The following is a 23,261-nucleotide window of genomic DNA, read 5'->3' on the forward strand; positions in this document are numbered from 1 at the left end:
TAAATTATATGAATTATCCTATAAAAACTCCTCCCTCCATGTTTCCCTAAACCCTTGAGTAGTTCTCCAGGGATAGAATTCCTGCAAAACTGATCAGTCAGAATGTACCTCTCTAATGGGTGGTATAAAATCAAAGTATATCAATAAAACTTTTTGGCTTTCACCTAGATAAAAAAAACTATTTTGGAATAGCCATGCACAAAATGCATGCTCAAAACTCAGCAGACTTTTACATTTAATTAAAAAAATAAGATCAATTGGATCACCAGATGTTATAAGTATGTAGAAAATGCATGCTTTGAAAGTAAAATTAACTATGATATAATTTGATGGCCTCATTCTAGCTGTGCAAAAAAAAGTACTTTTATTACAAAGAAAGCATGGGCTCTCTTCAGTTTAAAAAAATGGTAAGTGTGAGCCCTTCTTTAGACAAGCTTCTCTATATTTTTTTGAGGTACTTTCTTTTGTGAAACAAAATCAGTCAGTCATACCCATTAGAGCAGATGGTCAAAATCATGATACTAAAAAGAAGTAAGGGTTTAATGCATCCTCTTGCAGAATCGAAACAAAACAAAGAAAAACTTCAACATTATGGGGTTAAAAATATTTAATACACCACCTGATGAGGCTAGAATTGTCAGTAAGTATTGTCAGCTTTAGAAAAGGTATCAAAAGGTGGCTACAGCCCCATCCATTGCATTTTATTGATGAACTCTTTGGTTTAGGTTTTACGGGACTGGCTTATTCCTCTGTTACTAAGTTATGACTTCTGAATGGTTCTGCTATGTTGTATAGGCTGAGCTGTGCTCCTTTTTGATGCTTAATTCCCTGTGCCTGTGAGTCAGGTATTTGATTATAGTATGTAAGATTTCTTTTTTGTATTTCTATATAATTCTTCGACAAGATCAATTCCACAAACTGTTTGCTAAATTATCAATAAAGACTATTATTAAAATAACATATTCCAACCTGAGCCGAGGTGTCTTCTTCCTTCTCATCCTTTTCATTTTTTTTCCCTTCGGGGATGTCAGCTTTCTGTGGGGTTAGGAAAACTTCCTGGACGGAAAGACTGGCCACCAAACATATAGTCAATGGTAGAAGACCTTCGTGTTGATGGCTCAAGGCCAGCATCTTGCCAAACCTGGGAGACACCGGGAAAGCACCAATCACACGCCCAAGCTGAGTGACCTGAGAGACATACTCATTTTCTTCGGCCTGCACATTTTTCACAACTTTCCCTTTTGACTCTGAAAGTACAAAACGAGTGAAAGTCTGAGTCAATCACATAGAAGAAACAGCAATTATGGTCTTCACCACACTCATTCACTGTTGACACTCACCAAAGATGTAAGGTTCAGCTTTTGGCACCTCAAGAGCACCAAGGAGAACAAGCCTTCGCTCAGCAGCTCTTAGTTGCAATAGATCTGGAGCAGAGGGAAATGGGAAATTCACCACTTTGTGGATGCCCATGACTTTCATCTGTAGCATAAGGTCATCCACTGGTCGGCGTTGAATCTCAGGAATAGAGAATTCTGGGAATTCATCATTGAATACTGCTGATGAGTACAACCTGAAATTTGAAGGTAGGACAGAGTTTACTATTAGCCATTATTCATTTAATAGCAAAAAATCAATTGAACCATCACACTTTTAGAGTATTAAATGGCTTAATTAATTTTTTCCTCAACTAGTACATGGCTCATTTCAGTCTACCAGTAAGGGTAAGTTTTCAATGGACATTGAAATTAAATATCATAACATCCTTGACCACAGTAAATCATTTTTCTACTCTGCATAACGTCTGCCTATCTTCATTCCCCAATCTTTCCTCTCTCTCCCTGACTTACTCAACATTCTGTCACAGTCATAATCTTTTAATTGTCCCTCAACAAAGAATTCAATAACATGGAAGGTGCTGGAAACATTTTTAATTATAAAATAAAAGGTTCACATGCAAACCAATAACTGGCTATGGATAAATACTAATCCATCATGCTAATTAAGAGTAATGAATATTAACTCTAGCCAACCACATGATAATAAGGCTTAAGTTTTAATGCTTTTAGGTTTTTTTAATGCTTTTACTTTGGTACAATGGCCTCATCCTTGATCACCTGATACTGTCATAACTCTGACACTGGCCATATCATCTGCCTAGTAATCTTCTCAATAGTTATAGAAGAATGACATCAAAATACCTATAGCAGTGCCCAGGTCCAATACGACCAGCTCGTCCAGCTCTCTGATTGGCTGATGCCTTTGATGTCCACACCACTTTAAATGCTGATACTCCCGTTACTGCATCATAAAGTTTTGCTTTTATCTTGCCACAGTCCACAACATACTTTACATTTGGAATAGTCAAAGAGGTTTCGGCAACATTTGTTGCTACCACCACTAATCGGCATCCTTCAGGTGGTGGTTTGAATACCTTCAAGTAAAAATAATGATACATTTCTGTCAGACTTTACATCAAATTGTAAATTCTATATCAATAAAAGATTATCAACACTTATAATGAATGAATTATATATATATATGTATGTATATATATATATATATATATATATATATATATATATATATATATATATATGTATTTATATATGTATGTATTTATATATATATATATATATATATATATATATATATATATATATATATATATATATATATATATATATATATATATATATATATATATATACACACACACACACGAGGGTCATCCGGAAAGTAGTACCCGTTCGTGCCGCATGAAGTGCTGACGACGCGAGTAGCCGCTGGACGAGGTCAGATAGCTTCAGTGGCTTGTCTGCCTTCTCTGAGCCAAGTTGCGTGACGCTAGCATTGCCTGTGTTGTTTCTGTGATTGTTTACAATGTTTAAAAAAATTGAGAACGCCGCCAGTTGTGAAGTGAGGGCAGTGATTAAATTCCTCAATGCAAGAAACGTTCACCCATGTGATATTCATCGCCAATTAAAGGAGGTGTATGGAGACAATGTAATGGATGAGTCGTCTGTTCGGCGGTGGTGTCGCAACTTCAACATGGGGAGGGGGAACACACACGACGATGAGCGTTCGGGGAGACCGTCTGTCATTACAGACCAACTGGTGAGCTCAGTTGACGAATTCGTGAGGAACGATCGGCGCGTCACAATTGATGACATCTGTGAGCATTTTCCCAATGTTTCTCGAACAATTGTTCATGAAATTGTTAAACACCATCTGCATTATGCAAAAATTTGTGCAAGATGGGTCCCTCGCGTATCTCAATGAGCTGGCGGCGAAGGACTATGCAGCAGGAATACAGAAACTTGTCACACGTTATGACAAATGCCTTAATTTGCTTGGAGATTATGTTGAGAAGTAGTTTAAAGTATCCTCTTTCAAATAAAATTTTTTATGTTTGTTAATATTTACTTTTGTGTCTTTATTTCACGAACGGGTACTACTTTCCGGATGACCCTCGTATGTATGTATGTATATATATATATATGTATTTATATATGTATGTATTTTTATATATATATATATATATATTTAAAAATATAATTATATGATAAAAACATGATAAAATTATTTCCCAGACAGCACTATTATATACATAAGGAGATGAAATAACACATATATCATACGAACATTTTTGCTGCAATGAACTCATGTTTTAAAAGCTTTTATCAAACTTCAATAATCAATGTTGCAAATTATTTCTAATTAATATTTTTAGGGCCAATATTAAAAGTTATCAAAGATGTCCTTAAAATTATCTACGTATTCTTAAAGTCATGCTAGCTGCAACAGATTTTGGGTGGGTGTAAGGTAAGGTCATCAGCGATGAAAATATAAAAGAAAAAGGGAAGATTGTTGCTAATTTATAAGTGCATCACCTATAATTGCAACTGTGAATTACGACAGAAGAAATATCTTCTCAAATATCATTTTTTGACTATATCTCTTTACTTCTTCCAGCCTTATTGACTCGGTGATGCAGCAATGGACTTCAATTATTTCTTTGGCATAGTCAGAAAAATTGTAAAATGGATACCTAGCATTGATTCTTCAAGTTTGTTAAAGTGCTTGATATAAAATTTTCAGAAATATTCCTATCATAATGTACTGCTATCAAATTCAAAATATATCTTTTACATAATTATGAAGACAGCTCATTTTTAGCGATTAATCTTATTGCCACCATTTCAATTGGAACTTGAACAAAAATTATGCAATTAGTAGCCATAAATTGTGAGAAATTTGAAACTTTCAAAGTAAAATAATGGGGTAGGTTAAAACTGTGATGATAAGACTTTTCCGTGACCTGAAGAAATAATGTTAGTGACATTAAAATATATATACCAGGGACACAACGGCAAAATTTACTCTATAACATATTCAACCATTGTAGAGAATTTATATGCCACAGTAGTTTTGATATGTTATGCTTGCTAGTTGGTTGGTTAATGATTAAAAGTATGTTGTAAATTTGGTTGATTTAAAGATATTTTCTGCTATGATGGCTCACCAATGGGTGCCTGCAGAGGGTAGCAAAAGAGCCTACAGGAAAATCACCATAGGTTGCCTATGATTTAGGATAAACAATCCTTTAAAAAAATACATGCAGGTTTTTATAGAATATTTGGATGCCAATAGCAATTACGATGAGCAAGCAATCCTGGCCTTCTGTCAATAAGTTAATCTATTTTAATTAAGAGACATCAGCATCAGTCATAAAATTTATGGAAAGGCAACTGTTTCAGTGCATTTCACAAAATAACTTGGCATTTTCACAATTTGATGGCTTCTGTCTTATCTCACAATTTGGGATAAGAAAATGGTCTCTACACATATGAAATTTTTTCTTTACTCCATGTCATGTTTTCACTGCTTACGTCAAGTTTCCATATACATATACAATAAGTGTGTACATGCCAAACAGCCTCCAGGCCATCATAATTTTTTTCCAGTCCACTTGTACATGTGTGTATTTTTTACAGAGGATAAAAAAATTGCAACCTATCAAACATACCTTGGCTTGCTTTTCACTGGACAGCAGTGAATATAGTGGAAGAACCCACATTGGCTGGGCTGTGCTACCAATCAAATCTTCTATTTCTCCAAAATCATCATCTGAATCCAGAGCCTCTTCATCCTCTGGATCAAGTAAATCGCCCTCTGTGTCATCAGCAGGTAAGGTTTCAAAACTGGAAAGAGTCAAAACTATTTAGAGCAACACAAAGGCAACTTAGTACGAATAAATGATTGATAAAAATTATCACAGCATCTTATCATACATGCAATAAAGTAAGCTCATTTCCTTAACATCTATATAATCCCGTCTTTCCCTTTAGGAGTGAGGCTAAATGATTAGGACACCCAATATTAAGGCAAGAGAAAAAAATCCATTTAGCAAGAATTTTTTTAAATGAAGTTGAAAGGTGAAGTGAATATTCTACATCTGTAATAGCACACATTTTTGCTTTAAATAAGTTTAAAAATAGAGAGTCAGTTTATTAACAAGGCAAATCAGGTAGAGATTCAGTGGTGAAGTACCACCATTGATGATATGAAATCATCCAAATGATACATTTCTTTCAAAAGTTCTAATTGGTGCAAAGACACATTAAGTGACCATCATCTCCATTAAAATGGCTGGCACATATTTATTCTTCCCGACTATAACGAAAAAAAACCCAATTAAACTTACTCATTTAAATCAATATTTGGCAGAGGTGTAGATGATGATCTCTTCTGCTTCTTCCGTGAGATTTTAGCTTTCTCAATTGCCATTTGCATATCAATTTCAATATCATTCTGAAAAAAACAATGATTTGATTGGAATATAGTAAAATTATTCTTGGCTGACTATGGAAATAAACTTACATTATAAATTAAATATATGCCAATAGCAAGTAAGAAGATGTCCCACATTCCTGTACTAGGGTTCTATGCAAAATCCAACAGATGAAAAGCAGTTATATTCAAACATGGCATTTTAGTGGATAATTGACACTTTTGATTTGCTGAGCAAGTCAAACAAATACAAGAAAAATAAAACCATGAGCACTTAGCACACCTGAAAGGAAGACCTGCTCTCTTTGCCCCTTTGGGAAAGCCTGCTTCCACTACTTTTTCATGATGTTTTCATCTATTCGATTCACATCAGTTGAAAAGTGATAATCAAATGCAATGATTGATGGGGAAGAATGGAGAGGAGTGAGAAAGGGAAACATGACGGGGTGTATTAAAAGTGATTATTCTTTGAACACTCACAACTCACACTACTTTTAAGATAGCATGCCAGACTTGTCGATAATATTTGAGGAAATTCTTGAGAAAAGCCGGGGCTGTTTCACTTTTTTGTTCAACTACGTGACATCTTCATTATTTACTAATTTCCATTACATTTTCACATGTGATTTCTCACAAGACCCCAGAGAGTCAAAGGACCAAGTACATACATATACACTTAATTAACTCTACTTTAAAATTTGTGATTAATAACTGAAATAAATGTTCTATGGACACATTTTAATGTGATAAACTGAGCAGGATATCCTATTAACAAGAATTTGATTGTGCTCACTTTACCTGAGACTGTTTTAATTAAACACTCCGATTCTGTTTAACGTTTGGTACTTTTACTCATCATTATTCATAGGTACCACCTATAAATTTTTTCTAATGGCATAGTTCATCATGGCAAAAGAATAAGCCCACCTACTTCTTAACAAACAATAATGATACAAGGCCTCCAATAACACTCATAAAGATCACAGGAAAAGTCTTCATAACACGACAGCATACAATCAAACCTACTAACAAAATGAATCCATGAAATCAATTGATGTCAGAAAAACTAACTGTTTAGTAACGTGAAATAATATTTTGAGTTCTTATAGATCGAAATTAACTTAAATAAATATTAATTCACTGAGAGAGATACCTGCAGGACTTCTACATATTGACCTACTGGAGACATACTGGCTGATTTTTTTTCTTAGGTGCCTTGCAGTAAAAGTAGACAATTGGCACCTAACATTTATTCTGGACTCATAATCCAATTTTATTTCCAATAGGCAAATACCTATAGTTTGAAAATTCCATCAGCACAAAAGAGGAACATGTCCAGCCGGCCATTCAGTAATCCTTTCTGTACAACATTAAATAATGTAACTAGCCCAAAAATTCAAGATAGGTTACCTCACTTTTAGGTCACATCTTCAGATGCTCAGAAAATCTCATCACAAATCCATCATTTGCATGGGAGTGAGACATCCTCTTAAGGATGATTAAGGCAGCATTAAACATGACTTCTTTAGTGAATTTGCCAACGATAGATAGTAGAACAATATGCCATCACATTAGATATTTCTCAAAGCAAAATACAAAATTAAGAAGAATCATTTTAGCGCAGGTAAATTTAAATTAAAACCATAAATAACACAGTAGGATGTACATGTAAGTTTTTATGTCTTCAGAAATGAGAATACTTTTTTGTTTCATAAATTAAATAATTTAATTTTATGGCTGGAAAGATGTGCTGAGTACAGACAAAATTTACCTCCTCATCAGAGTTCATTTCTTCAACATCTTGATCTTTTCCTGGTGTAGACTCTTTGCCAGAAATTTTATCCTGAGACAAGGAATTTCTTTTGCTTTTCCAGGGAAATACTTTTCGTAGCTTTCTCACAACTGTATTTACTTCCTGCTGGCCAGTAAGAAAAACTAAAATGCCTCCTTCAGGAAGTTGTGCATGAATTTTACATGTCTTTAAGAAGGCATCACGTAGATAATTCTGAGCAGTCCTCCTATTAAAATGAATGCTAACTGGGTATTGCCTAGATTCCACCTGAAAAATAATTAAAAATTGGTCAATGCCACATGTACTCTTGATTTAAACTATATATAAACTAAGGTACCTTTCATACTCAAAGGAAAGTATAATATTTGGACTAAAAGCAATCCTGATTTTAAAAATTTTTTTAGGGTAATAGCATTATGTTAGTGCATATGATATAACGCTGCCAATCATTCTATATTTATATTTATCATCTTGTGGATGCCAAATTTATTTAGCAGTAGATAGGCAAATAATATATTTTAAATTGTAAATACTTGACACCTAATAGCATATTGGTATGTACATACAAAAAAAGAAGCAGTAATAAAACACATTGTCATGACAGAGATCATAATGTAAAATTGTATGTTGTGACTACTAATTCATTTTGAAGATTATTTAACTACATTCCTCCATTTACCCTCTTTCCTAATTCTCATTCCCTATGTTATTAATAAAAATGTTTTATATGAACAAATTAACAAAGGCAGATCTAACAAAGGCATTATTCCTTAATGCTAGTGAGTATTCCTTTTGTAACTTATTTTTGCACATGTATAATCTTGATTTTATAGCTCATTGAAACATATGCATATAAAGAATTTTTTAGGGTCAAACAGAATTAAAGTAGATAGTTGTACAAAAATATTTACACAGCTAGATACCCACCTCAGTATCTACAGTAATTAAGTCGGACATGTCTCCCAATCAATGCACTGGTGAATGACTAGCTCTATACAAAGGTATCCATATGATTCAAAAATTTACTTGGCTAATCTTGATTGTTTACGTGCAAGTTCTCCAGCCAGCAATATTTCTCAACTGAGAGATATTCTACAGCATTTCAGGTTGAAATATAATTTTGCCTAATAATTAAATAATTTAAGAATCAGCCCAATGCACTAGACATTTGCATAGACCACCATAGGTTATTTAATTCATCTATCCATCATCCCTGCAACAGGAAAGTTGAGATAATGGAAGGCTGACAGTACTCCTACTAGTAAAAGTAGACAATGAATTGGCACCTAATATTCTGACAGTACGACTACATAATCTAAAATGTCATTCCTACCAAGGGTAGGAATGACATTTTAGATAATTTAGTCAACAGAGAAAAATACTGAAAGTGAAGTATGACCCCTATATTTAAGTATTGAAAATAAATACTAAAGTGAAACCATGAGACTTATATTTTTAGGGAACCAGTAAAAAATGAAGTTGTAATTATGGGGTGAAAGGTAAATATTAATTCAAGCAATTTTGAATAGTTGCAAACCAAAAATCTCCCATGATAATAAAATTAAGAATGTAAACACCATCAATTTGTTTATGCAAACAGTCAAAATAAATGCAGTTAAAAGCATTCACCTCTAAAAATTCACAATATGCCTTCTCATATAGAAATTGGAGATTTACACTAGATAAAATATCAACAACAAAGAGTTCATAGTTGTCCTCACCACTGGGAATACCTATTGAATTTCCACATCATTAATAGCCACAAGGAAAGAATGAAGCTATGCTTTTTTGCTTTTACTGTTTCATTTATGAGCATTTGTGTAGGTTTAATTACTGACTACATAATATCAACATATGAATAAATTGCAATATATGGAATGTGAAAAAATTCACACTTTACTACTTGGAGGTTGCTCTTCACCCCACAATCACATCCACTCCTTTCAGAATATCTGGATTCATCATAATGTTGGAATTTTTTTGCATTAACCTTCAACCATTTCAGAGTAATATAAATCAAGATTAAAATGAATTGATATGAACCACCAGCTGCTGAGCCATTTTAACAATTTAAATAACCCTTCTCGCAGAAAAAATGAGTTTTGTCTGGGATATGCACCAGCATGACAAAATATCATCATAAAAATTGACAAAAAAAAATTTCTGAAGAACAGTTTATGCAAAAATAATTCTAAGCTAGTCCTTAAAAAAGTACACAAATTTAAGTTGCAATGTAAATTGATGCTGGCTTCAAGTGAAAGAGAAATGATCTGGGGCTTATACTTTAATATGCATGATTAAAATAAATGCTGGATTATCATAGGTGATTTTTTTAATGCTCTTCTGATTCATGCTTAATATTTGGTAGACAATGAGTAGTATTTTAGTATTTCAGTATCATAAGTGCATGGTGTTATCTAACTTGAAATTGAGAATACGAAAAAAGGCTGTAAATTAAGCATTATTAATTTCAAAAGTTCACATTAATTCAATGGCATCTTGAGACCAAAATCGTTAAAATTTGCATACATAACTACGATACAGATTTTTTCTACTCTTGTTACAAAAAGCCCCATCTAGTGCATTTTTATTTTAATACATATATGGAACTATACTTATGGTCTTTATTTATTCATAGTTTATAATAATGCATAAAAAAGGTAAATATGCCCTATTTATACCAAGTAATTCATAACAAGTAAACCATTCCTCACAGCAATATTAAGACCATTACTCAAACAGAATCTTTTACCCCTTAATGTAGGCTGAACAAGGTGTACCATAAACCTCAGATCACTAAGGATCATGTAAAATAATATTCTACTCACTTCAAAATAACAAATGTGAAACCAGCTCATTCCTTAATGCTAGTTTATTTACCTTAAGCACAGGTGGCACTGAGCGAAAAAGCCTCGGATTTCCAGTGAAGTCCTCCAGTCGAAGTGTTGCTGACATGATAATTAGTTTGAGAGGGATTCCTCGCCGATGACGTAAGGGAACTATTCTAGACAACAAGCCTAATAAAATATCACTGAATACACTTCGCTCGTGGGCTTCGTCAATGATAATCACTGAGTAGCGAGTCAATAGAAAATCCTGGGAGATAATAAAAAGAGAAAAAAATTAATAAAAATACCTGTCCAATATGGATAAGCAAAAGATACTACAGTGCATCCTTTTTCATGTACAGTTGAATATATTGGTAGATTAGCATACCAAAATGACAACAAGATTTTATTTCAGAAACATCAACTTTTGCAAACAAGAGTATGTCAAGAGAAAATGAATCCCAATGCCAATTATTTTCAGTTCATTTAGCAATGAATTAATTAAATAGCAACAAATAATTGGCTTTTTAAAGAGGTCTTAAATCACTGTAAACTCCCAACAGAGGACTATTTAGCATCCATTACTGAAGTGGTAATTGAAACTGTGGCCATTGGTTTAGCTTGGAAGTATCACACCAAAAAAACCAGGCTAACATTTGCAACAAAGAAACCATTGTTTTATACACAACAAAACATAACATTTACATACATCACTTTCATATGCTGTCACTGAGAGTGGATGCATTTTCTCATCGCTCCGAGAAAGTGAAAGCTTGTGGTCAAAATGCGTGGGGCGGTCATTCCGCAGAGTAAAGTGGTGATTAAGTGCAAGGTTTGTAAAAGTTATTTTGAAAATGGTGCCCAATGCACGGATTGTGGATATTGGTTCTACTACAAGTGTAGTAAGAAGATTGAAAGAGTGTATTCAAAAAGGGTGTAAGTGCAAAGAATGTGAACAGTGTTTCAAACAACTAGGTAAGAAAGACTACAAAAGAAAAGCTAAGGAGTGAATTGCAAATGGCTAAGGAGGTAATAGCAGCCCTAAAGGATGAAAACAAGAGGTTAAAATGTCAACTATATAACAAATGTAAACATTTTGAGGCTGTTAGAGACAGGAGAAGAAAAAGACACACAGAAACAAGATTACCAGGAAAATGCCTCAGAGCTGATTTGTGTGGAGGAGGCAGCACAAGTGAAGTAAAATTCAGTTAGGGAAGGTCCACCACAACCACAAGGAATGTGTAGACTTAATTAGAATAATACAAAGGTAAGGATCATGAGGGATTCTATGATAAGAGTCACCGAAGAAGTTTGCAGAGAAGGTGGAGCAACTGCAATCAAAAAATTGAGGATATGGAGGGTGAGCTGGAAGAGAAAGTGGTGATCCTACACATAGGCACAAATGAAGTCCAAAGGGCCAAAACAGGTGACCACATAGTTGAATTGGTGTGGGATTTGGCTATGGCAGCAAAAAAGAAATTAAAAAGGCAAACATAGTGATCAATGGAATCATTAGAAGGAAAGAAAGATATTTGGGACTGAAGAATCGACTATATTAACAAGGAAATGGACTGGGTGCATAAAAGATTAGGTTTATTATTTGTTGATACAAACTTTTGGATTAACAATGGCAATCTAGGGATAGATGGTGTCAATCTTAAAAGAAGGGGTTCTCATAAGTACAGAAAACTATAAGGCAATTTAATAAACATAAACAGGAAGCTGGGAATCTTATAGATGTCAACCGAGGTGATTTGGAAGTGGGCATCAACCACCACCACACAGGCAAAATTACTTACTGTGTGACAGCCTCATTGTCAGAAAAATAAGAAGAATTGAAACATGGACCAGATGTGGAGAGCCGCGGATACTACACGAGCAGGAAAAACAGGGGATGGCAAGGAACAACGGGATGTGTACCAAGCAGAGTGTTGCCCAGTGGCTCTACAAGCAGACCCAAAGGTGTGCATGGTATAGACAGTAAAATCGAAGGAAAGGGTGTAAATATCCTCCACATGAACTGTAGAAGTATCCTCAACAAAACTAGGGAATTTGAGACATATCAATGTGTGCAATCCCAACATCATAATTGACAGAGAATCCTAGCTTAACGATAGCATTACATCGGCCAAAATTTTTCAGTCAAATTACAATGTCTACAGAAGGGATCAAGGTGGGAGGGGCGGAGGAAAATTAATTTGTGTTTGTAGCAACATTATAAGCTTTTTAGATGGGCAACAAAGTTACTGTGAGATGATGAGTGTAAGGATACGTGAATCAAAAAATAGAAAATGGTTAAAGATAATAGCTTTGAATAGAAGTCCAAGCAAAGGTGTGCACTCGTTGGAGGTCCTCGCTGACTATTGCTCTAAAAACCCCCAAGATCATATTATGATAGCCAGGGATTTAAAACTTCCAGAAATAGGGTGTGTGAGCAAAACAGCAGGGGGCCGGCTGGCACAAGACCAGGTAAATCGCCTCATTAACCAAGAAGGGTTTACCTAGGTAGTACGTAAGCCTACTAGGGGGGAAAACACCCTCGATGTTTTTCTCGTTAGACCTCCTAACCCTTTTGTTGGTATACATGTATTTCCAGGAATAATTGACCTCGCAGCTGTGTGTGGTCAGATGGATTGGTATAGATCAACAAAGGGAGGCATAGGGAGTGAAAAGAAAATACATGGCAATACACTCTGGCAATTAGGAAAGGGTTCCAGGAATGTTGGATGAAATTTTACAGCTATAAAAACTCCACCACTTATCTAATGACGCCCATCTGTAGGTGGACAGATAATAAATGATGACTACCTCTTTCAAATTCTACTCACTTTTTGAATTTCTTTCAGAAGGACTCCATCAGTCATGAACTTGATCCTTGTGTTTTCAGATACATTTCCCTCAAAGCGAATGAGATATGAAACTTCTTTAGTCAAGTTCATTTCTTCAGCAACACGCTTGGACATGGAAATGGCAGCAACTCTTCTGGGTTCTGTCACACCAATCATTTTACCATTCCTGGAGAATAAAATCATAAGGTTACATTATACTCTCCGAGTGTATCTATTAGGGCACAGTAGAATTAACGGGAATGACTGGGCCCTACTTGACAAAAAAACAATGTTATTTATTTACATAGTCTTTTTTTACTGAGGCGAGATCGAGACTATACATAGTCCCTTTTTCCACCTGATCCCTAAACATAATATTGGACACAAGAACAGAAAACCAAGCCATAGGTGTAGAAAAACCCACCCACGAAGGAATCGAACCCACGACCCCTGGGTTGGTAGGCGAGTGCGTTATCTCGCCACCACTGGGGCCGGCAGGGGAAAATATTACTAAATGAATGAATTTTCTAAGAAACCTTGCGTAAAATTGAAAAACACAGAAATTTATCCCCACATAACTAACTGCCAAAGAAGTAAATCACAAGATAATGTTAACTAAGTTGATATAAGAGCATTCAATGTATTTAAAGAAAATAAATAAGGAACACCGAGAAAAATATAAGAAAAAGTGAGCTAAACTACTACTTAAGTTCTTTTCAATCTACACAATAAAGAAGGGAGAAACCAAAGAACCAAAAAACTATGATACCTACGTGGCATAACCAGCTTCATAAAGAAATTGAGGCACCTGTGTTGTCTTTCCACTTCCAGTTTCTCCCGCCAGAATGACAACAGGATTTTCTTTAATTGCCTCCATTATAATCTGCTCTTCTCCGAGTATTGGAAGCTTTAGTCTAGATTCCTGCATATGCTTGTCTCTGAGAACATGTACGAATACAGCTGGTGCGCAAGGAACAACCTGCGGCTTGTTCAACTGTTCACTAGCAACTGAGGAGTCTTTCTTACTTTGCTCCACCACTTCACTAGAATTAATGATAGTTACTTCACTGCCAACATCGACATCCTTTTTATCAGGTTCTAGATCCGATGAGTCTGAATTAGTAGGCACAGCAATATCTGCATCAATTTCTAATTCCTTTTCATTTTCTTCAGAATCGTCGTCCGCATCGCTCTCAGATTCACTTTCCTAAAAAGGTAATACGTTAGTGGATTGCAATACAGACGTCATTCATAATAAATTATAAAGCCTTACATCAAGTCCGACAACGGTTGGGTCACGTTTAAAATCTTTAGACGATGTGCTGGACATAGCTAGCAACATTCTTCGCTTTTTGCTACCCTTCACACTGTTTATTTTTATTTCTCCATCACAAGCTGAGTCAGGAACTAATAGAGCTTTTGAGTTAATTTCTGAGAAATGCCTTTTCAAACCTTTCGTTTGAATCGAAGCTAGGGACGTCATTTTATCAAGAACGTCAGGTGATGCTTTCACTTGAGACAACGCTTCCAATAAAGATGCTCTCTGAAATTAATTATTCAATTAGTTCGTGCGACGATATATTTAAGAACACTTCTATAAGGATGTCACTCACGTTCTGTTTCTTTTTCTTCTGATCTATAATTTTTTCAAGCCGCTTTCGTTGCTTTTTTGAAAGTATTCTCGTAGGAGTTTCCTTCTGGATTTTCTTCTTCGTGGACCTCTTGGTTGATGGTAAAACCAAAGCATTGCATTCATCATATTTTCCTGAATTTAACTTGTCAGTGTCTACAGAGATCTGTGAGAGAGGAAATATTTAAGTGTAACGACAGAAATGACTTGGCTGCTGGTATAAAATATTAAAAATTTACCTTATTCGTAGTTCTGTCATCGATATCAACTTTTACTGCTTGACGAGCCTTCCAATTAAAACCTTTTTTTGATTTACCCATTTTAAAGAATTCAACAAGATACCTTTTAAAATGAATACAGCGTGCTCATGTAAACATAAACGCGTGCATGATCGAAAATGACGTTCTCCGCAACTCTCTTGTTTTCCGGCCGAAACATCAAAGGTCGGTGATGGGCGGAGACGAAGCGAAATTACCGCGTTGAAATAGATTTCGATCAAAGAGGTTATTTGTTAGTTCACAGGTGTCATATATCGTAAAATGAAAGAAATTGAGCTCTGCGGCCTCGTGAAGTAATACATTTCAAACTCATTTAGCCGTAATAAGTTAGCCACACTTGTTCTGCCATGAAAACAAAATTTGTTGTTATGATTTGTGGGAAAAGAAATACTCAGCCAGAAAACCCTTCTGCAGTAGTTCGCGGAAATGTTACCTCTTCGCCAGTGTCCAACTATAGATCCAAGCACTCAAATCCAATTGATATAAAAGACTGAGTTCAAGGGACTCCGTTGAGGATACCTGGGTGTATGAACATATATGCACTATCCGTGGCTGTTTATGGGAATAAATTCCGCGCCAGGGACATACACAGAGCTGACACACTCAAAAAAACAATCTCTCGCACTTTCAAAAAGGGCCTTACTACGGAGAAAATTACTCAAATTGAGCAAAGTTAGCAAAAAGTAGGGGAAGATGAAAGAGTGCATCGGATACGCGTATTTCGGCTACAATGTAGCCCTCCTCAGCGGACTGAAGGAAAAAAAGTCTTCCAACGTAAATGTATCACTCAAAGGACTGTGTAGTAAAAAATTCACTGATTCGCCCGAATATTAGCAAACAAAAATTTTTTCATTATTCCAAAAAAAAATATTGGTATAAACGAATGTGGAACCATGGACTTGCGAGTAACGCTGAGCCCCTCAGATACTGATTTGAATTCATTGGCATTAACATATTACATAAAGACTCATAAATAGACAAAGATTGGGTCAGTACCCATATGGTCAATTGATATATTTTACATATAAACACACATCCACTTTTCAGTGTACTCAATAAAAACATTACTACTATGTTAATAGGAATGACTCCAGAGAAATATTTATTTCTTCAATTTCCTTAAGAACATCTCTTCATCATGGGTCTTATGCTGTGGTTGGTAGGTCCATGGAGATCTCTTCTCCATCATGTGTTCCTTTCCTGCATCCTCATCTTCATTTCCACATACCCATCACCCTTTTCCAGATCATCCATCATTTTGACCCTCCTTGCCTGGCCCTTACACTGTTCCTTCTAGTACCTCTTTCAAGAGGCAGTCCCTTCTTAGCATGCATCCAAGTCAGTTTCTTTTCCTATTTTCAATGATTTCCTGCAATCTCTCTTTTCCCACTCTCCTAAACACCTCATTACTCACCCAGTCTGCCCATTGTATACTCAGAATTTTTCTTCATATCCTCATCTCAAATGCCTCCAGCCTTTTCCAGTCCCTCATTAATGCAGTCCATGTTTCACCACCATTAAACATAGCTCTCCATACAAAACACTTGATTAATCTTTTTCTCAGTCCAATTTACATTTTGCTTCGTATCATCTTTCTTTTCCAGTAGAAAGCTTCTTTGGCCATCCCTATCCTGATTTTATTCTTTTCACTCCTCCTGCTTTTGTTACCCTCATCACTTGACACTTGTTCCTCTCCACCTGTTCCTTCCATCCCAATATGTATGACAACCAACATTTATCACCTTGGTCTTGCTCATGTTTATTATTAAGCTATAATATTGTAACATTCCGTTTAACTGTTGTTCTTCCTCAGTAAACTTGATTCAAAAAATCCTTCTCCCTCCAACTGATACTCCTATATCTTCTCTCCAGCATGCCCTAACCATGTCTTCCAGATAAGGTTGGGGATAGCACCCCGGCCTTAGTCTCCTCTCAATATCAAACCAACCCATCTCTTTTCACCAATTCAATACACACCGCCTGATTGAAGAACAAATTTCCAATCAGTCTTGTCTCTCCAGTTCACACCTTATTCTTTTGGGATTTTCATGTTTCCCCATCGTATTCAGCCAAAAACAAATCAACAAAATACAAGCCTTTCCCCTTCTCCATACGTCACTCCCTGATGGTATACACTACTCCTATTGCATCTCTTGTGCCCATTCCTCCTCTGAAACCATACAGTTCTTCTGTTATCTTCTAAGAGTTTCTCCGGTCTTCTATTTAGCACTTTTAGCAATACCTTCACTGCTAATGAAATTATTATTCAGTGCTCCTCACATTTTCTAATACCTATCTTGCTGGGTGATAGGATCATGTTTCCAAGAAATCCAATAGCTGCTGCCCGCTACAGCATATTTGATTCCAGAGGGATGTTAATGCTACCAATCCCTCTTCCTGCAGGCATTTCAGGAGCTCAATAGGACAATCTATGTTCTACACCTTTCCGTTTTTCGTGTTTTAATGCTGCTACGACTTCATTCAACATGATATCCTCTCCAATGTAGTCTTTGTCCACCTCATATAGTCAATAAGAAGTTTTTCACCAGCCTTGTACAGATCTTCCAAGTACCCTGGCATCTTTTCATAACTTCTTTTTCTTCCTTAACAGTGTTACTTTCCCTGCTATCTCCATACCTGTTGGTTATGCTCCCAGTGTTCCACTGCCATCCTATGCATTCCAGCTCCTTTATTTCTGCACATTTTCCCCTAGCTTCATCCATCTCCCTTCTTAGTACACAGTTCAGTTTTCTAGAAAACCTTTTTCCCTCAATGGTCTTTTGTACTTTCTTCTTATTGATCAACACATATGTTACCCAGGACTTCTTTGTTCTCTTTCCTTTCCTGTAGCCCATAGATTATTTGATGCTCTCTCCAATCCCTTTCTTTATCATCTCCCACTGCTCCACTACTCACTCTTCAGCCATTGCACCCATTCTCTTAATCTTAACCTAAATCTTCACACCATGTGCTTCCAATCCAATTTATCGAAATCCCACTTTTGGACTGTCACCATTTGTTTTGACCTTTTCTGTCTTATCTTGATTTCTTCAATAAGTAGTACATGGTCGCTGTAAATATCTGCACCAGGGAGACCAGAAACCCACTTGTGAACCTATTTTCTACCAATATAAAATCTACTTTCTATACATATCACGCAGGACTTTAATATTCTCTTTGGACTTGACAACAGTATCTGTAATTACTGCCTCGACAGAACTCTACTAGTCTTTTACTTCTCTCCTCGTCCATACTGCCCTAACATTCCTTTCACCACTTCCACTATTCTCACATTCCAGTCACCCATTATGATATTGCAGCATCCTCGTTCTTTATTTCTCATTGCTAGCCCCCTTTTGGCATGCACATCTGAATGACTGAGTTTTGGCAGCAGTCTCTTGATACCATTGCTGTTGTAGATTGCTGTGCTGATACAAGCCTTCAAATTCTTATTTACAATACATCTAATTCCATTCCTACTCCTTTTTCCACCTTAATAAAATAGTGTATTTACACTTCTCCATTAACCTTCCCACCTGTTCGCTTATTTGAACAATGTCCATCCCATTTTTATCCATCTCCCTTCTCAGATGTTTTTTCTTTTCGTACCTAGGAGGCTTCTTTCATTCCAAATCCAGACTTACATTCTTTTTAACCACCACTTTCCTTTCTTCTAGCATGTCTTCAGGGCATTTAATAATAAAAAAATACTTAATAAACACTTATCAATGGTTAACTAAGGACACAGTGAGATTTTGATAGTTCATCTATTCAAGGAACTTGCATCTTACACAAAGACAGCAACTTCGTGTTCCTAAGAATCTATATTGCTCTCTCCATAATTACCAAAATGTAAACTTATTGCTGCATCAGTACAAAAAATTAATATCACCAGAAAATGTGGCAAAAGGAATAAAGGTATACTACATGATGTGTGCAAACACCAGAACAAGCATTTGGGTCAAAGTTTTCAACAAAAATAGCCTCATGCACATTCTATATTGAAAACTTGAATCATAAATTAAAATGAACAACTAGATATCATACACTTTTTATTTGCATACATGTGAACATATACAAGTAATTTTTTTCTATCCCAGCACTTCTGCAAAACTTTTCACAAATGTACAGGTAAAAACAATCTCACTGGCACATAACCAGTTAACTGTTACATATACTACAATTCCTGCTTATCGTGTATTCCAAGCTGATCCTAGTTCTGCTCCACATACTTGTCATTGCCAGTTGTTTACTCAAGCAAAGTAATTATAGTTTTCCTCTTTTGTGTGTTCAAACTAAATAGTGTGAAACTTGATTAAATTACCCATCAAGCCTTGGAAAGCCAAGAAGCAGACACCTATTGAAAGGTGTTGCAGCAAAGCAGTGATAGTACAGGGGGTAATATTATCCACTTTCATTCATACATATTTACATATATTTTACAAATAACACATCAGACAAAAATAAAAATTAATTCGGGACAGTGGCTTTCTTTGTATGGTGTAAACAGTACTGACGTTTGAAAGAGAAGTTCAAGTTAGTTAATTACAATGGTATCTACAGCCCTGGTACAGTAAATTTTGGTCACACTTGTAAGCAATTAACACTTCCAATGGTAACTATGCAAATTAACCCAAAATAAAACTCCCTGGATACCTAGATGAACCCTTACTTGATATATTCAGCCCTAATCCCACAGTATATACAAATCTTCAAATCACCAAACAAGAGGGGGGATACAATTTTTTGATAAATCACATCTCCCTATTAAATAAATATAAGCTTTTGATGAATGATTCAAATTTCTCTTTCACAATTCTCTAGTTACCTTTTCTAGGAAGCTTTTAAAATAAACATCATAAGAATGACAGTTTTCAAGGTTCATAAGTGACTTAGATATTCAGTTGAAAAGGTAAAGAGGCTTTTTGAATCTACCCTTTGCTTACATTTGCAGAAGTTTGAATGACAATTCCACTTCCTAGGCAAGGTAAGGCAGGATACATAATTCCACTGGCAATGAATGAGCTGATTGCCAGATGAAGAGCAGAAGCAGTGGCATTGTTAAGAGGAAAAATGCATCCTGATCAGCAATACTTCATTTCCCCAGCCTTCTGGTCCAACGACCTCCTTCCATTCCAGAAGACAAAGGCAAAGATGATGTCAAAACGCATGTGGGGAATGAAGAGGAGCAACAGGGAACCTGATTGATTGGATCGGGACCCCATGGACAACATTTAATTGGCCGTCAAGTTGAGGCAGTTGCTGTGGCTGCTTTACTACTTGATTCCCGCCTAAATTCCCCATCTGCCATCTTACAACAGTGTGAGGAGGAGAACCGGCCACCGCCTGGCCCTAACGAATTAGTATGAGGAGTTGGCGTAGAATTGACTTGGGTCATGGGCTCTGCACCATCATCTGATGAAGCAGAGGACGAGGAACGGGAGAAGGATGTGTGATGATGGATGCCATTGGTTCCCGAAGCTCCCAAACCAGCCAGCCCATTTGACTGATGGGGACGGCTGCTTCCCGCATGGATCCCAGATGGACTGGAGCGATGATGCATAGCACGAGAGTAACACAAAGAGCAAACCCTCACTGGATCATAGAAATTTTCTCCAGGGAGGGGGATGGAATTTTCAGAGCAGTCAGCACAGAATATATTACCACAACTCCTGAAATAAAAAATTATGCATATTAATTTCAAGGTTCCGTAAAATTAGAGAAAATTAATCATATTATTCACATTTCCATGATTAAGAAATGTTTTCTGAGCTGTACAGGTTTCCTTTATTACCATTCCAGGAATCTGCACATTTAAATAAAATAGTCGTTCCTATATCTAAAAATGTATCTCAGTCTGGTGCACAATGTTCATTTCTAGATGGAAAAGCCAAACTTTAGCTTTCAATAACTTACATCCAGTTATTTGAAGCTGAAGGTTTTTCATAAATGTTTATACATTTAGAGTCATGTAACCAAATCTTATAAAATAAAATGGAAAATATCTCATAAATTATAACAAATCTAATAGGTTATTTATTCAGAAAGGGAAAACAATGAAACAAAATCAATACTAGTAATAATTACTGTAAACATACATCCAATCGGAAATAGAAAGTGGATATTCACTCTTTGGTTCCTACAAAATACAAGGTTGAAGATGTGCTAGATTGGCTTAATCAAGTATTTTCTGATAACTTTGATCCAGAGTGCTTAGTTGTAACTTTTATGTTGTAATTGTAACTTACAGTAAGATGACTGAGAAATCCAGTTACTTGTAACATTAAAATTTAAAAATGGAATATGATTAATGCTGGTCTTCATATCCTAAATTGGTCTTGAAACATAAATAGAAAACATTACTGGATACTTTTATTAAGAGTAGTCATAGCTACAGCAGCCTTAGTGATATGTTTAAATGTGAACTATGAAACAGTAATAGGGTATTCAAGTTTAAGGGTGTTTTGATTATATATTCATATGAAACATATTTGGGCTGAGAAATCATTTAATACTAAAACTACATCAATTACTGAATTCATTTACTTATGATAGTTTTAGTATAGTTGTATTTATCAGGGTGCATCAACACCAATGTTGTTTGGAACTGCACAAAACCACAATTTCAGAAGAATTAATAGAATAATACTACGTTAAACTTCTGAAAATATTCTTCATGTGAATTGAAATTCTTCCTGTTCATTACTTTGAAAATAATTTTAGAAATAGCTATTACAAATGACAGTACATACATAAAATATGTAACTTATACTTTTATAATCATTGCCTTGCTTAATATACAGTCATGACCATCATCCATTACTGTCAATGAGAGTGAGAGAAATAGCATCATTCAGGCTATACTTTTTCCCAGCATGGACTATTCCTGGTCATTAAATGGCATAGTGTGCAGAAGCTGAGAAAGGACCAAGGCAGGAAATAAAGAAGGCACATAAGAGTGTGTTTGCCAATTATCAATGCAGTCAACAGTGTTCAAATTTTAATACAATCATTCAATGCATATGAGCAAGTAACCTGAAAGCTGCAAGACAACTTTTGAGTACAAAATGGACACTGGATAAACTTTCTATTTATGCATGATTTTACAAAAATTAATGGTGGAGGCTAAGCTCCCTGACTGAAATATTTAATAAAACTAGCATTTCTACCTAGGGCAGAAAAAAATTAACTGTCTACTCTTATGATACATTGATCCAAGGAGCAATTGTGATTTATTAATAAAAACAAAATGCTGTATAATAACAGAACATGACTGGATAGTAAATCCCTTTGGACTTGATGCTGCCCAGTTTCCGAAGAGGTCTTCAAAACTTCCCAGGTTTCCTAACGATAGTAACGATGGCTTTAGTGAACAAGTAAGGCTCAGAATATGGGAGCAGAGGTGGAGTTCGGGTAGCTCACGGTTGGGGTATGTTACCAACAGCAGTATACCCCATAATAGTAAAGGTATAGCTTATTTTGTCAAATAATGAAACTAATTTAGTGACAAGGAGAAATCAGCAGGCACACAAGAAAGGGAAATGATACAAGGGGTTTCAACATATAAAATTAAAAGGTACTATAGAAGAAGTAGCATAGGACAAAAAAGAGGAAGTTCACAAAGCGTAGAAGATAACAGTCACTAGAGACCATCAGAAACCCACCTTTTAATAAGGAAAATACATTGAATGAATGGAATTTAACCCATGGAAACAAAAATTATACATCATGAGTTACCTCTGATTTTTAATGATTTACCAACACATTAAAAAACATAATTTGAAAGTCTTAAAAAATGTGACTGGACAAAACTAGCTATGTAGTATGTTCCAACTACAGCATTCATGCTCTTTTATAATAATGTTAAATATCCAATGATGGGTTTTTAGAGTGCAATATTATGACAGCTACTGTTATGATAAATATATTGGTATTATCTATTAAGTAGGCTTCAGGGTATGTATATAGTTTATATAATATTTGAAAGCACTGCTTCAAGCCAGACATATGATACATTTTGTATCATTCAGTATATCACATTTAAGACAGAAAATTTTGCGCATAATGCCAAAAACTGATCTCACAGGAAATTAGTATTATTGATAATGGATTTAG

The 23,261-nt window shown here is 35.5% G+C and overlaps 2 protein-coding genes across 2 annotated transcripts in view; both read right to left on the reverse strand.

Moving 5' to 3' along the window:
- The window catches only part of kz (putative ATP-dependent RNA helicase kurz), a 29,024-nt gene extending 13,712 nt beyond the window's left edge, over positions 1-15,312 (reverse strand). The window contains exons 1-12 of the mRNA XM_071592330.1: positions 15,108-15,312; positions 14,852-15,034; positions 14,512-14,781; positions 14,012-14,445; positions 13,239-13,425; positions 10,463-10,678; positions 7,562-7,849; positions 5,705-5,811; positions 5,027-5,201; positions 2,199-2,431; positions 1,341-1,570; positions 970-1,247 (exon numbers count right to left, since the gene is read on the reverse strand). Of these exons, the coding sequence (XP_071448431.1) occupies positions 970-1,247; positions 1,341-1,570; positions 2,199-2,431; positions 5,027-5,201; positions 5,705-5,811; positions 7,562-7,849; positions 10,463-10,678; positions 13,239-13,425; positions 14,012-14,445; positions 14,512-14,781; positions 14,852-15,034; positions 15,108-15,188 (2,682 nt within the window). The 5' untranslated portion in view covers positions 15,189-15,312. The remainder of the gene's footprint in view (positions 1-969; positions 1,248-1,340; positions 1,571-2,198; positions 2,432-5,026; positions 5,202-5,704; positions 5,812-7,561; positions 7,850-10,462; positions 10,679-13,238; positions 13,426-14,011; positions 14,446-14,511; positions 14,782-14,851; positions 15,035-15,107) is intronic.
- A 3,876-nt stretch (positions 15,313-19,188) lies between these two features.
- LOC139694435 (phosphatidylinositol-3,5-bisphosphate 3-phosphatase MTMR4) overlaps positions 19,189-23,261 on the reverse strand; it is a 34,947-nt gene continuing 30,874 nt past the window's right edge. The window contains exon 14 of the mRNA XM_071593011.1: positions 19,189-20,818. Within this exon, the coding sequence (XP_071449112.1) occupies positions 20,392-20,818 (427 nt within the window). The 3' untranslated portion in view covers positions 19,189-20,391. The remainder of the gene's footprint in view (positions 20,819-23,261) is intronic.

This window comes from Hetaerina americana, unplaced genomic scaffold (genome assembly GCF_022747635.1).
Source record: "Hetaerina americana unplaced genomic scaffold, ioHetAmer1.1.p SCAF_5, whole genome shotgun sequence".
NCBI classification, from domain to species: Eukaryota; Metazoa; Arthropoda; class Insecta; order Odonata; family Calopterygidae; genus Hetaerina; species Hetaerina americana.